We start from the raw sequence: 13,189 nt of genomic DNA on the forward strand, positions 1-13,189 counted from the left end.
GTTTACGGTTTGGGTTTAATGAGTTAACAGCGTTATTTTTGTGTAGACCAAGTCGGAAACACATGACCTACAACAATTCAAAGCCTGCAGATAATTAAAAACGTTAAATACCACACCATGCAGAGAGTTTTGGGCTGCTTGGAACTACTACAATAGCAGACATTTCCAGAACATTTTCCCCCGCCACTGTTCCGCACTGCTGAGCGTCAAGAACATGCGGACATCAAAACACATTTTTTATTGTAAATACTAAAATATAGCATGTTTTTCAAAAATTAACAAGCATTTGTTTTAAAACAATAAATACTTGGTAAATATCCAAACTTATTTCCGATTTTTTTTTCAAAGCTTATGACTCGGAAAGTGTTAGGGGAAACACCTCAACAGCGAAGGATTGTTATGAATTTTGACGAATGTGGTTAGCGTTAACATAACAGTGTAGGCATAAAACGACAGTACATCCTGTTTTTTTTAACCATGTGAACTTTTTTCAGGGCGTTTTGTTAATGTACGATCTATTTTTTGTTTGTAGCCAAAGTATACACGTCTTTCCATGTGTGGAAAATATTCTTACACTAATATGTATTGAATTTCCTGTTTTGATTTTACGATGTATGTATACATACCAACTACCAAGCATCTAATTTGTTTGTTTGTTTGTTTTTTGTATAGACACTAATCACTTTGGGATATGTTTTATCAACAACTATGTCCCATACCAGGCAGGTTTGTGTTGTTGTACTGTGTGGCTTACCAGCATCTGGAAAAACAAGTTTATGTTCCAAGTTGATCAATTTGGAAACATTTTCCTTTGTTCATGTGTGTTATGATAGTTTATTACCATGGATCAAACACAATGATGGCCCAGTTACATGGAAAACTGCCAGATCAGATGCGATTGGAATGGTAAGACATTACCTGCAGTGTATTACTCATGAAAACCTAAGTTCTTATGACACTGAAATACTTAAACAAGATGTTTGCCAGTACATACACACTAAAGTCAGTCAATCCATGCTTGATTCTAAGCCAATTGTTTTTCTAATTGATGATAATATGCAGTACAGAGGAATGCGCTATGAATTCTATCAGTTGGCTAAATCAGAGTGTTGTGGGTTTTGCATTTGTTTTCTTGATTGTCCGTTGTGTGTGTGTGAAGAAAGAAACAAGAAGCGACCACTTGAAAAACAGGTCCAATACAAGTCCCTCTTGGCCATTAACTCTCAAATGGAAGTTCCAGGATCTACAAATGTACTTTGGGAAAAACAAGTGCTAAATATAGATACATCCAAAAGTGTTTTGCAGCCAGAGGGTACAACAAGTTTTTTGCAGAGTGCTTTGGAAAATCCTATTCAAGACGTGGTAACTGTAGACCCACTGTTTGCTGAATCATGCAGGCAAACAAATTTAATCAATATCAGGCACCAGGCTGATCTGATTTTAAGAAAAATATGCAAAGACATGATTCAATCTTCCGACTTTTTAAATGAACTGACAATTAAATGTAAATCAAGGCACATTACAGAAGCAAAAAAGAGAACTTTGACGGAAATAAAGTCTGATTTATTTGATACAAATGCATATGTGCGAAAAAATGGAACAATCAATATGGTAACACTAGAAGATAAGTTACGGCTCTTAATGTCAGCATATATACATGAAGGCTGATAACAATATAAACTGTAATGAAAAAGATTCTGTTCCAAGTTTTTATACTTAACACCAAGCTACCGTAAATCTTTTACTTTTCTTGCAGTTGATATTTTATTGTAAAATTGTAGTCTGTGTCAAACAGATCAGGATTTTTTAAAGCCACATATCAAATAAAACATTTATATGAAAACAGTCCTAAATCACATTCCAATGGAAAATCTTAAAGATATGCTGCCAATTCTGTTTTCGACTGATGTATGTGCAAAGTCGTATTTTGTAAATTGTAATACAAGAGATTAATTTGTAGATGTGGTTTGTTTAAAGTTGTCTTTTATTTTCAGATTGAACGATAGTGATTGAGGCTGCATCACCAGTCCGTATTTGGCTTTAATATTAGGGACGCCATTTTCCGGCTCAATCCAACAAGTCTGCATCAAAATGGCTAATGTCAGGATCAGCCACGACTTTGCAAGCTCAGCTCCGGGGCATTTTCTTGGGCCAATCGAAAACGCCAAGTATTTCTCAACCATAAGCTTATTGATTTTCTTGTGTGATTGGTCGTCGGTAATTATAAATCTTTCCGGTTCAAACGCGTCTGGATTCTTCCACACTTTGCTATCATGATTTGCGGAGTACTGGTCAACCATTATCATCATTCCTTTTGGAATAAAATAACCGCACAGAACGGTATCTTGTAACGCACAATGTGGAATGGTGCAGGGCGTTATCGTGGCATGGCGAAAGACTTCGTGAACAAAAGATTCAACTGTGGGCAAATCCTTGCGATCTGAAAGCGTCGGTAGCCGTTCCCCGACCACGCCTTGAATTTCGGCTCTCATATTTTGTGTTGCCGCTGGAAAAGCTTGCATGTATGTGAGCATCCATGCAAGGGACATTGAAACTGTATGTTGACCTGCAAAGCATAAATAAATAGATACTAAAAATGGAACTAAATTGAAAACGTTAAAGAAGGATATGTTAAGTGTATTTCGCTTGATGAAAGAAAACATAGCTGCGCAACAGCACTAAAACAATCACCAAGCCGGAAATAGCTCTGCAACGTTGAACGCAAAACGGTGGAGGGCACAACTGGTGGATCATGACTAAACCCGCTGCAGCCACACCGTGTTATAAAGCGTTATGAGACTGGAGCACACAATGGACTGAGTTTGGCGCACTGTGAGTAGAATCATGTTGCAAATTACCTGCTCCAAAAATGTCTTCAGTTAAAGCTGTTACATTGGCAAGTTCGCTTTCACTTAGCATGTTGTGTTTATCGTCGCATACGTTGTTGTTTAAGTGATCTGCTGCCAATGAATGAACGATGTTTGTCACACGAGAAGCGTCGAAATCCTGCAGTGCCTCAATAACTCTGCAACAAACTCACATGTCTTGTTTGTTTGCAAGTCATTTTCACTGCAGTTTACGAATACGATTTTTTCGGTAATTTTTTTTACGGCATAGATTACTTATTTTTCGATAAACGTACCGTAATAGACTTGTAATACATTAGTTATAACTTATATATAGGAAAATTTGTACCTTTTCTTGGTCCAGTCGTCAAGCATAGTATTAATCCTGTAGTAATCCGCCATTGCCTTTTTGTACTTCAGAAACGGGAGGCGCTAAACAAGTAAAATGTGTTAAAAATTGATCTTTGCAAACAACAAGATGTTACAGAGACACTTACAGTCAACCACGGCATGGAATCGACAAGAGGTGCACATTCAAGAATCTCACCAAATTCTCCGTTCATGCTTAAAAGCTCTTGAAATTCCTTTACAGAAGAAAGTGTAATTTTGTTTGTGGACCAAAAAATGTTAAGCAATTTTTTCAACAAGTATATAAAAGTGGTAACTCACCTGATTTTCTTGACCGAAGCTTTTGCCCAAGCAAATGTTGCAAACCGTATTCGCCATATTTCGGCGAATAACATCTTCGCGAGATTTTCTTGCATCCAAGTTGGCCTCAAGTTCCCTCGCCATCGCCATGGTGTGCTTGGTCACTAAACTATTCAAGTGATCTCTGCTTTTGACGGAAGTTGCAAACAAATGCAAGTGGCGAATAATGGTCGATTTGTCCTTGCGCCAATCCATGCGGTGGTTTCGAACGTCGCTAAACACTACGCTTTGCCCGGCTGATACCGCTTCGTATGAGGAAAAAGCAGGTCGTCCATGGAACACATCCTTTTGCTTGCAGAGCGCTTCTCGAATAACCGAGTAGTCGCTTAAGACAACCGCCTTTACGCCTCCAAGTTTAATTTGAAAAATTGGACCATAACGTTGAGACATTTTTTGAAAAGCCAAATGAGGATTTGCACCCAAAGACGGTGCGTTTCCGAACACTGGCCATGGTAAGGGGCCAGGAGGTTTAGGTGCTTTGTTTGTAATATTCTTTACCGCTGCAAGAAGGATAAGCGATGCTGCGGCCAATAAGACAAGAGTCGTTGACTCAAAGTTTACAATTTTTTCGATCTCCATTGTCCTACTACGAGCTAGCCTAAATATAGAAGCAAAACATAAGAAAACTGTTTTCCAAAAAAGATTCGGGCAGGAGTGTACAGTTGTTTTTTCAAAAACTTGTTAGCATCGACCAGTCATGTTTTATTTACATACTTGAATTGGCAACGTTGCCATTGGATGCCCTTATAGAAACTGTTTTCCTCTTCCCAGAATGTAAAGCAGTGATATATACTAGGTTATAACCACTGGTGGGATTCAGGCGGTTCGCACCGGTTCTATAGAACCGTCTCACGAAATTTTATAAGATCAGCGAACCGGTTAGCATTTCTGGTCACTGTCAATGGACGTTTTGTAACAAAACGGGCTGAAAAATATGACTTTTGTGATAGAACCGGCTGACAAAAAATTTGAATCCCACCAATGGTTATAACCTAGCCTATAGTTCTAAACTACGTTTTTCATTTTCGACGATTTAAACCAGCTTGTACAGAACACCTTTGAAAAACAACCTTCGTTTCTGAAGCCTTTGTTTAAAATCTTTGTCAGTTGTATATCGTCGCCCACCTTACAAACTGATCCGAATTAAACGTCTATTTTACAACTTTTCAAAAGATTCGTCAGACAATACCCTCGCTTCAATGGGTTTACGCGTTTGAAAACATCGGGTCCCTGTCGCTATTTTTATACGACCCCGCAAATTGGATCCATTTCAGTAAGCTGGTATTTACATCAGTGATTAATTGATCTGGGTAGACGAACAAACGATTAACGACAAAAAAGTCCGAAGCGGACGCAAAAGTCAAAAATGTAGCAATCAGAACATTTGTTGTGTTTGCACGTAGTAGTTCGTGATAGCAGCGTCGGTTGTAATTAGCCGACCTATCAATCATTCGTGCAAGGCGTAGTAAATTCTTCTATTAGCTACGTGCCTTCAGAGTGCGCACAACATAAATGCGTGGAACGACTTGGTTTCAACCTTTGCTGAAATGACATGCCATTTGCTCCCTGTATACATACATTGCAAACTGGCTTACTGCTATACATTGCAAACTTTCACCAAAGAGGACACATTAGCCTACTCATTTCATAAAAAGAGGACACATTACTCATAAAGATGGTCAACAACTATATCACAAGTAGGCTATATGACAAATTTTTGTTAGCATGAAGTTGGCTTGCTGTTAGTTTCAATTATCAGTGAAAAAATGCAAAACCGGAAAATTTTAGCATGTTTTTTTACTATTCTGGGAAGACAAGTTACTTTTAATTAAATAGGAGGACTGTCCGTAACAGACGTATGATGGACTTATTGTATATGGCAATCGCCTATTTAACCAATTTCCTCTTTCTTTGTTTTTGGTATGCAAGAAACTTGCAAATAAAATCAGCATTTATTGTATGTGTATTTGGTTTCGTGTACGTCTTTTAATTATAGGCTTGGGCAGCATAAAAACCTGCCACATTACTTTCAAGTCCATGCACATTAAAATGCAATGTGTGCATTTTAATGCACAGTGCGGCCAGAATCGGTGCAAAGCCGTACAATTTCCCTAAAGTTGCATCGCAGCATCAATTTGCAGACAGCATTTGCAAACCAGCTGCAACAAAGAGCCCATCAGCCATGTGCAAATCATCTTTAAAGTAATTAATCAACACATGATTCGAACGTGGCGTGTTTTACAATTGACAGACTTGGTTGAGTGCCCAGCACAACGTCTGCCTTTCGTAAAACACGAGTTTCGAAAAACTGCTGTGTTGATTGACATTTTATAAATTTTCAAAGAATAGCCAAGAACCCAACCCAGGGTCGACACGCAATGATCACTTTTCGACGTGCTATGTTTAACAAAGTTCAGCTATTTTAAGAAAGAAAGTGATTTGTTTCCAGATAAAACTGCATTGTGTCCAAAATAGCAATAGTTTGCTGCAAATTTGGGCTTATGATCGTTTTTGCCTGTTTTTTTTTAATTGCACATGCTTAGTGTTCGCGCATTAATTTGATTTGTTTATTTTGAAAAAAATTTGCATTATGCCGACTGAGAGCATATATCCCTTTTTAGACCTAAAATTAACGCAGTTCTTGCATGCAACCTATATAAAGCGCAATGTTGCGAAGTCATTTTTAAGTACAAAAATGACCATAATGAACTCCGTCTAAATCGTCACCTTTATTGACAAATTGTCATCCGTTGGGGTTTGGGAAAATAGTAATGATAAAAATAAATAGCATAAACGTTGTAATAGTAGGCTATGTTCTTAATTTGGATTTATCGTTCCTTAAGTAACAATGTCAAGGAAGCTGGTAAAAAAACGCTACTTCCTGCGAGGGACCAAATGCCATAAATCATGCGATGCTGGTTAAAGCTATTCTAATCGGTGGAAATAACCGCTATTCTTTACCCCACTCGTTTCTTACAACTTTGTGAATGTTGGCAGTGTGACATGTTCGTGTATTGGTCGTGGGTGATTTGGTGTGAAATAAATAGCTTATTTCACGACTCAGAAAATACATGCAGAATTTTAATGATATTTCCGACAGAAACATTGATTGATGCATATTATGCGCAATATATTGCTGTTGCTTGGGATCCAGCAGTAATGCGTAAAGCAACAATCGAAAACACTTTTAATCTTTATTTACGAGGCGTTTAAAAATGTCGAAGTTTCATCGATTGCAAATTTTCTCCCACATTTTGTGTATAGGTATGTGAGAACCACAGTGGAAGTTTTGGAAATGACCTCAAAAAAGATTTTTGATAGGCAAAACTTTTGTCTTTTCATGCAAGTTGGTTAAAAACATAAGGATTTTAGACCGATAATTTCAAAGGTTTGTACGCCAAAGGATGTTATAATTTTTAGAAGGTAAGTGGAACATATATATTGCTCGACCGAATTTTTGTTAAAACGCACTCGGTCCCTTTTTTAAACAACGCGAATATGAATTAGGTTATATGTCATGTTATAGAGAACTGATTACGTTTAATTGAATAGATGGTGCATTTATTAAATTTTAATTCAATTATTTTCTTGAAATTTCGTGATGACTTGTTGTTGTATTGTGCGTGGCGTAGAGCAGGGCTTCCCAAACTGGGGGTCGCGACTCCGGAAGGGGTCGCTTAACAAACTTGAGGGGTCGCAGAGAGCTGTACCACTTTTGAAGAAAGTACTCCATACACTGGCGTAGAGTACGGGGATGCCGCATACCCCGGCCTTGACCTTTGTATAACGTCACAATGCCATTTTTGTTTAAGTTACGTCGGTTTTAAAACGTTTTCAGCTAAGCGCTTGTAGTGACGCCATTGATCGAACAGTCCGTTTGCAAAGCACTGCAACGGCCCAAACTTGGTCCAAGGTGATAAGTGACTATTTGCAGAACAATGTGATAGAAACTAAAGGTTAAAGCACGTACAAGGTATTGGTGTTTGGACGTGTAAAGTAGTAGACTCCGAGTACCGGTAGGTTGTTTTTAGTTTTCGCTCGAATTAGCCTTTCAATAAATACAACAAACGTATTTTTCGCATTGTTGATCATATTATCCGTGAAGGGGCACGGAAGATTTAAAGAGATTAAAAGGGGTCGCGTTTAAAAAAGTTTGGGAAGCTCTGGCGTAGAGTGAGTATCATGAATTGGCAGGCTTAATTGTTTCTTGCTTTTTCTTCCCCAATCGAAAATAATTTAGCACCATTGTGTCTCTGCCAATTCGTAATTTATTTGTGGGTGTTTTTTGTTTGCAGAAACAAATACGAAAAAAATAAAACGGTTTGTGAAAAATAGCAGCTGATTAATCAACCAGTAATTAATCGAATTAGGTTTATTTGAGTATGCATTGCGAAATGGAAAAATTGAAATATATATTTTTATGTCATTTGTATGTTATCGTTATGCACGTTTTAAAAAAATCGGTAACTGGTTTGGCAGATGAATGATTTGTTTGGCCTTTATTTCTACAATGAAAAATGCTTCTACTATTTCCAATTTCCTACAAGCTTTCGACAGTATTTGATACGACCCATATTGTGACAGGAGGGTTACAATTTAAACATTAGTTGACCGCGTGTATGTTAACAGTACGTAGCCTGCGGTTTTATGCCGTTAGTGAAATGTTTACCTGTAATGATTCACTAATGTTTTGTGACTCGAGTTCGACAATGTATGTCGGCTTGCTTAAATTCGCCTTTCAAAACGAAGCCGTCGGGAGCAGAATAAATAAATGCCATAAGAGTCTGTTTTGCTAACACAGCCTAAAACACTATTTACAAATACTTGGGTCTGCGGTAGAAATACTACATTTTCACTTTACTGGTAGCCTACTTCATGTGCCTGCCAGTTCTACTTGTACTAAAGTGGGCCATCTAGCTTGTTTTTTTAACTTACGGCTTGGACTAGCCTACATTACAGTATTCGTACAAAAGCCAACAAAACTAGCTACAATCTTTTGGCAGCAGCAAGGTGTTGACTGGGCCGAGCTCCTGACACTTTCCATACATGCCGTTCTTGAAACCAAACTGGCGCTATATTGCGTTTTATAGCATCATGTATTAAAAAACACACAGACAACAGTAAACCTCTTTGAACATCCTTGTTCGCCGGAATAGGGAATAAAGCAAGCAATCGGTTTTGAGTATTAACGTTATGGGACATTCACTCCCCTGCTTGAATCACCCAAAAAGCCAATTTCGGCCACTTTGAAAACTTGAAGGCTGCTAGATGCAAAAACTCGGGATATTTGAAATGTATTGAAAATTTATTTGCACTTTCAGACGTCTGGTAACCCTGCAATAACTGTGTGTGTGTTAACTCTCTACACACTTTTTCAATACTTGTCACACCACCAAAAAAACCAGCTACAACAAGTCCTATTTTCCATTCTTGTTTGCCAACACAAAAAGTGTCTCACCCTTAAAGCAAAATATTCGAAACAAATTTGATTCTTTCCTGTCTTTCAATTCAAATGCAATGTAACATAGGTTTGGACGTCGGTTTTGGGCGGGCACGTGGGTTTTACTGTTGTTAATGATTTATTAAAAGTCTCTGTATGCGTGAACAGTGTACTTGTGCAAGGAACATAAACGACGAAGTCATAAAACAATATAATTTTAGTTTTTCAAGATACGGAAGAAGTACTCGACCTCGAGAATCCCATCCTCGGGCAGATCAGTGCAATGGACGGCATTCTGAATTTTATCTTTGCCAAACATTGCCCTCAAAGTCTTCGGTCTTAGGTGACGAGCGATTTCCTGAGAAGTCCACACCAAGGGTCAAAATTTCTTCTAGGCATAATTTTTTAGAGGAAATGTAAACTTACAGGGTCGGCTGGGCCGCACAGTTCACGAAACTTGACAGCGGTATCATCATCTTTTGATGTAATTTCCAGTGCAAGAGATGGGCCGTTGCACAATTCGTTAACCATGTTCTGGTATTCGGCCACAACTCCCTTGTAAATCTCATAAAACTCTTCAGCATTCGCTTTCTCAACATTTTGCTGCAAGAAAGCAATCAGATAAATTCGATTTTTATGGTAAGGCTATCAACAAAACAAATGTGAGGGTGTAAACTTGTTCGTTTGTTTCATTTTTATCCTCAGTGCTATGCCTGAATGTGTTATGCTACTAATGAGTCCTCTGTCGAGATACCTGCTTTTATTGCAAGCCAGTTGAATCATTTTTCATTTGTTTTTTTAACTTAGAAAGTTAGTGACCATTTAGTTCAACCAATTAGATTTCACTGGGTTGAAACAATGTTACTCAAGTTTCTTGTTCAGGGAAACACAAGAAGCGGAGAAAGATTTTAAACCAGATACCTTGGGCACACAAGGCTGTTACACCAACCATCAGTCATCTTGGTGACTAAACTTACCATGCATAGATCCGTCACAGTAAAGCCAGAATCCTGAATGACTGTGAGAATGTCACCCACAAGCCCTGCTTTCACAGCATGTGGTTTGATAACACAACATGTGCAGTTTTCAAACTTTGCTGTGTTTGCAAGTTCACATCTTGCTCGGGATGGAAAGAAAAATTCAAGCTCCTGCAAAATAAACCACATTTTTTTCAATCACTGTTCATGCGATTTGGTGCTGGTAAATTTGCAACAGGATTACAAATTTGTGTAATTCTCTCATGTCAAGGATATTTACAATAAAATTTTATCATCAAACTAACTTTTTAAGGCTTTTTCGATAGGTGGCGCAAGAGCAGAACTATTTATTTAGCGGCTAAAGAGAGGTGGGTTAGGAAGTAAGTTTTTGAAAATTTTCCATCAGGAACTAAATTTTAGTGTTAGTTTCATTACATTTTTATTGATAATACGTAACCCCAGCCCCAATAGCCCTCAGTATATTTTGAGATATACCATTTTCAATGGGGATTTGTGCTCTTTGCGGCACCTATCGAAAAATAGCTAAATGTGCGGGTGGCCTGAGCTATGGTGTTAGCAGAATTTACTAGTTCAAATGCTAAATTGGTTTAAAAATATTCAGCAAACATTAATTGGGTTCTGGAAATTGATTCCAGTTTTCATTCACCATGTTTAAACATTTGCCCATGCCGTTTAAACATTTGCCCAGGCCTGTACCACCATCTCTCTTAAAGTTAACAAATCCATTGTATATACCCTGGCTGCAGAATCAGCACTGTCTGAACCATGGGCAGCATTTCTGGTGTCATCTGATCCGAACATAGCCCGAATACTGTTGGGTGCTGTGCTGCGTGCTTCAGCAGTACTTGTTGGTCCAAGCAATTCTCTCCACTTCTTTGTGACATTGGTTCCCATAATCTCCATGGCAACAACAGGGCCACTGGTCATAAAGTCAATGAGGGAGCTGCAAACATTTTTTCGTCAAAAAAAGCAAGCTAGTGTTTATGTTGATGGTTTGCAAATTACAAAAAACAACAACACTAGCAGCCCATTACTATTAATTTCAGCAACTTATTTGAAGTTGTTTTATGTGTAACATCTACTCACTTGAAAAAGGGCTTCGATTGATGCTCTTCATAAAACAATGCTGCATCTTTTCTTGAGAATTGTACCATCTTAGCTTTGCAAACTTGAATATCATTTTCTCGCAGAGCAATTACAATTGTGCCCAGTTTGGAAACAGCATCCGGTTTTATTAGTGCTAAAGTCCTTTAAATAGTTTGAATTATTTGTAGTTACAGCTCCAAAAAATGTGACGTCAATCAGGGTAAAGGCTTACTTTTCTTTTTTACTTCCCAACTTGCTTTCAGTGAATTTGTCACCGAAGTCGACAAATGTTAGCTGCCTTGAGTAAATGCTAATTTGACTTCCGATGTATAAGTTGTCAATCCCAACTGTATCAAATTTTGTGCGACTGAGGAACTTCCGTCTATTTTTTATGTCATACTGCAAAAATTATTCAAAAATTTCAATCTTTATAAATATACAAAGCAATTTCAACTATTTTTCAATTTCATAAACCAACCATTTCAATGCTGCTGTCCTTGGGATAAAATAGAAACTGGTATCTTCTGATTAAGGCTGCTTGTGGGTCATACCACTCAGCAATAAATGAATACCTTTCATCTTGTGCAGACTGCAAATAAACATTGTAATAACAAACAAGTACAAATTTTTATGAAATATATATTCTTTGAAGCATAACATTTTAGAACACCAATTGTTCAACAACTTACTGAAGGTTCAATGTATGCATCAGTATAGCCAGGAAACTAAAAAACAAGAATATGTTAATTTGCTTTTGTACCATTCCGGGCCAGTCTGCAAAACATGGCAGTTCCCAATAAGTTCTTGGGTGCCCAGGAACACTATATCCAGGGTTGCCATCGACTTGAAACCAAAAATAAGGACAACCGAAAAATTAATGTTTTTATACGAAATAAAACAAATGTTTTGGAACAAATCTTTGCATTTATACGAGCCATAACATATCATATGCAATATTTTGGCCAGAAACAATCTGTTCCAGCTACTTTTTGTTCGCAGGAAACACTTCGTGCATTTCGCAAAAGCTCAAGTCTAGGTTTACTTTTACTTGTAGCAGGTATTTGACTTATAATTGTTGAACATAAGACAAAACAAGGACTCAAGTCAAAAATAAGGACATTTCTTAGAAATAAGGACAAACATTTTTCTAAGACATTGCCCTTCAAAATAAGGACAAATCTTAGAAATAAGGACGGTATGGCAACCCTGACTATATCCCATGTGGATGTGCGCCTGTGCATGACCTGAATGTCAGTGTTTGGGGATACAATGCAGTGGTGGGATTCGGCCGGTTCTATAGAACCATCTCACGAAATTGTATGAGATCAGCGAACCGGTTAGCATTACTGATTACTGTCAATGGACTTTTTGTAACAGAACCGTCTGAAAATATGATTTTTGGTATAGAACCGGCTGACAAAAATTTTGAATCCCACCACTGGTACAATGTATGTGAAAAAAAGGACCAGGAAGTACTTTATGCCAATTATCTGCGCAAAGTTAAAAACTTGCTCAAAAATGAAACATTTAAGTTTGCTTACTTTAATATAATAAATACAAATCAAACTTACCATTTTGACAGGATATTACAATAACTCAATTAAGTTCTAGTATCGTAATCAAACAAATATAGATTCTGCAAACAGAAGTAGTATTTTATCAACAAACCAAATAATTTCCAATTTATTTTGGCACTGCACCGAAGATTCTTTTCTGATATTTACACGCTGATTTAAAAAATGTTAAATAAAAATTATAAAATAATGCACTTTTCGTATGGTTTCTTTGGCATTATTGTAACAATAACGTTATAGTTACATAGCACGATCGGCTGTTAACAACACAAAACTCAAAAATATCAGAGCGTTTTACCGTTACGCTTCAATGATTTGTTGCTACGCTACCTCCACATTCTGTAATTTATTTCAACTGGGGAGTTTTTCATTTGTCATTTTTAACAATTAGTGGCGTCGTTCTGGTAAGCAAAGTACTGCAGGCACGGCCTACCGCCAACAGTCTCAACTCAAAGGTATTGTAAGCATTGCCTACATCGCAAACTTTCTTCACAGATGTTAGTTTTTTTAGCATATTTTGTGTCGTTTTTTTCATAT

General features: G+C 37.5%; 3 protein-coding genes across 3 annotated transcripts; 1 reads left to right on the forward strand and 2 right to left on the reverse strand.

Moving 5' to 3' along the window:
- The first annotated feature begins 221 nt into the window (after nucleotides 1–221).
- On the forward strand, nucleotides 222–1,871 carry LOC145228083 (L-seryl-tRNA(Sec) kinase-like). Its single transcript, XM_080093064.1, has one exon. It carries the CDS (start codon nucleotides 709–711, stop codon nucleotides 1,666–1,668), a length of 960 nt encoding a protein of 319 aa, XP_079949190.1. The 5' UTR covers nucleotides 222–708; the 3' UTR covers nucleotides 1,669–1,871.
- LOC145228143 (cytochrome P450 1A1-like) lies at nucleotides 1,548–4,145 on the reverse strand. Its single transcript, XM_080093137.1, has 5 exons — nucleotides 3,516–4,145; nucleotides 3,344–3,430; nucleotides 3,176–3,278; nucleotides 2,859–3,023; nucleotides 1,548–2,566 (listed from the first exon to the last, which is right to left on the reverse strand). The coding sequence occupies exons 1-5, from the start codon at nucleotides 4,131–4,133 to the stop codon at nucleotides 1,950–1,952; spliced, it is 1,590 nt and encodes a 529-aa protein (XP_079949263.1). The 5' UTR covers nucleotides 4,134–4,145; the 3' UTR covers nucleotides 1,548–1,949.
- A 4,695-nt stretch (nucleotides 4,146–8,840) lies between these two features.
- LOC145227827 (nucleoside diphosphate kinase 7-like) lies at nucleotides 8,841–13,077 on the reverse strand. The gene is made up of 9 exons (XM_080092748.1): nucleotides 12,650–13,077; nucleotides 11,768–11,803; nucleotides 11,557–11,667; nucleotides 11,311–11,477; nucleotides 11,079–11,240; nucleotides 10,728–10,935; nucleotides 9,972–10,142; nucleotides 9,421–9,597; nucleotides 8,841–9,352 (listed from the first exon to the last, which is right to left on the reverse strand). Exons 1-9 carry the CDS (start codon nucleotides 12,650–12,652, stop codon nucleotides 9,212–9,214), a joined length of 1,176 nt encoding a protein of 391 aa, XP_079948874.1. The 5' UTR covers nucleotides 12,653–13,077; the 3' UTR covers nucleotides 8,841–9,211.
- Nucleotides 13,078–13,189: the final 112 nt, after the last annotated feature.

Source organism: Phallusia mammillata, chromosome 5, assembly GCF_965637545.1.
Source record: "Phallusia mammillata chromosome 5, kaPhaMamm4.hap1.1, whole genome shotgun sequence".
Classification (NCBI taxonomy): Eukaryota; Metazoa; Chordata; class Ascidiacea; order Phlebobranchia; family Ascidiidae; genus Phallusia; species Phallusia mammillata.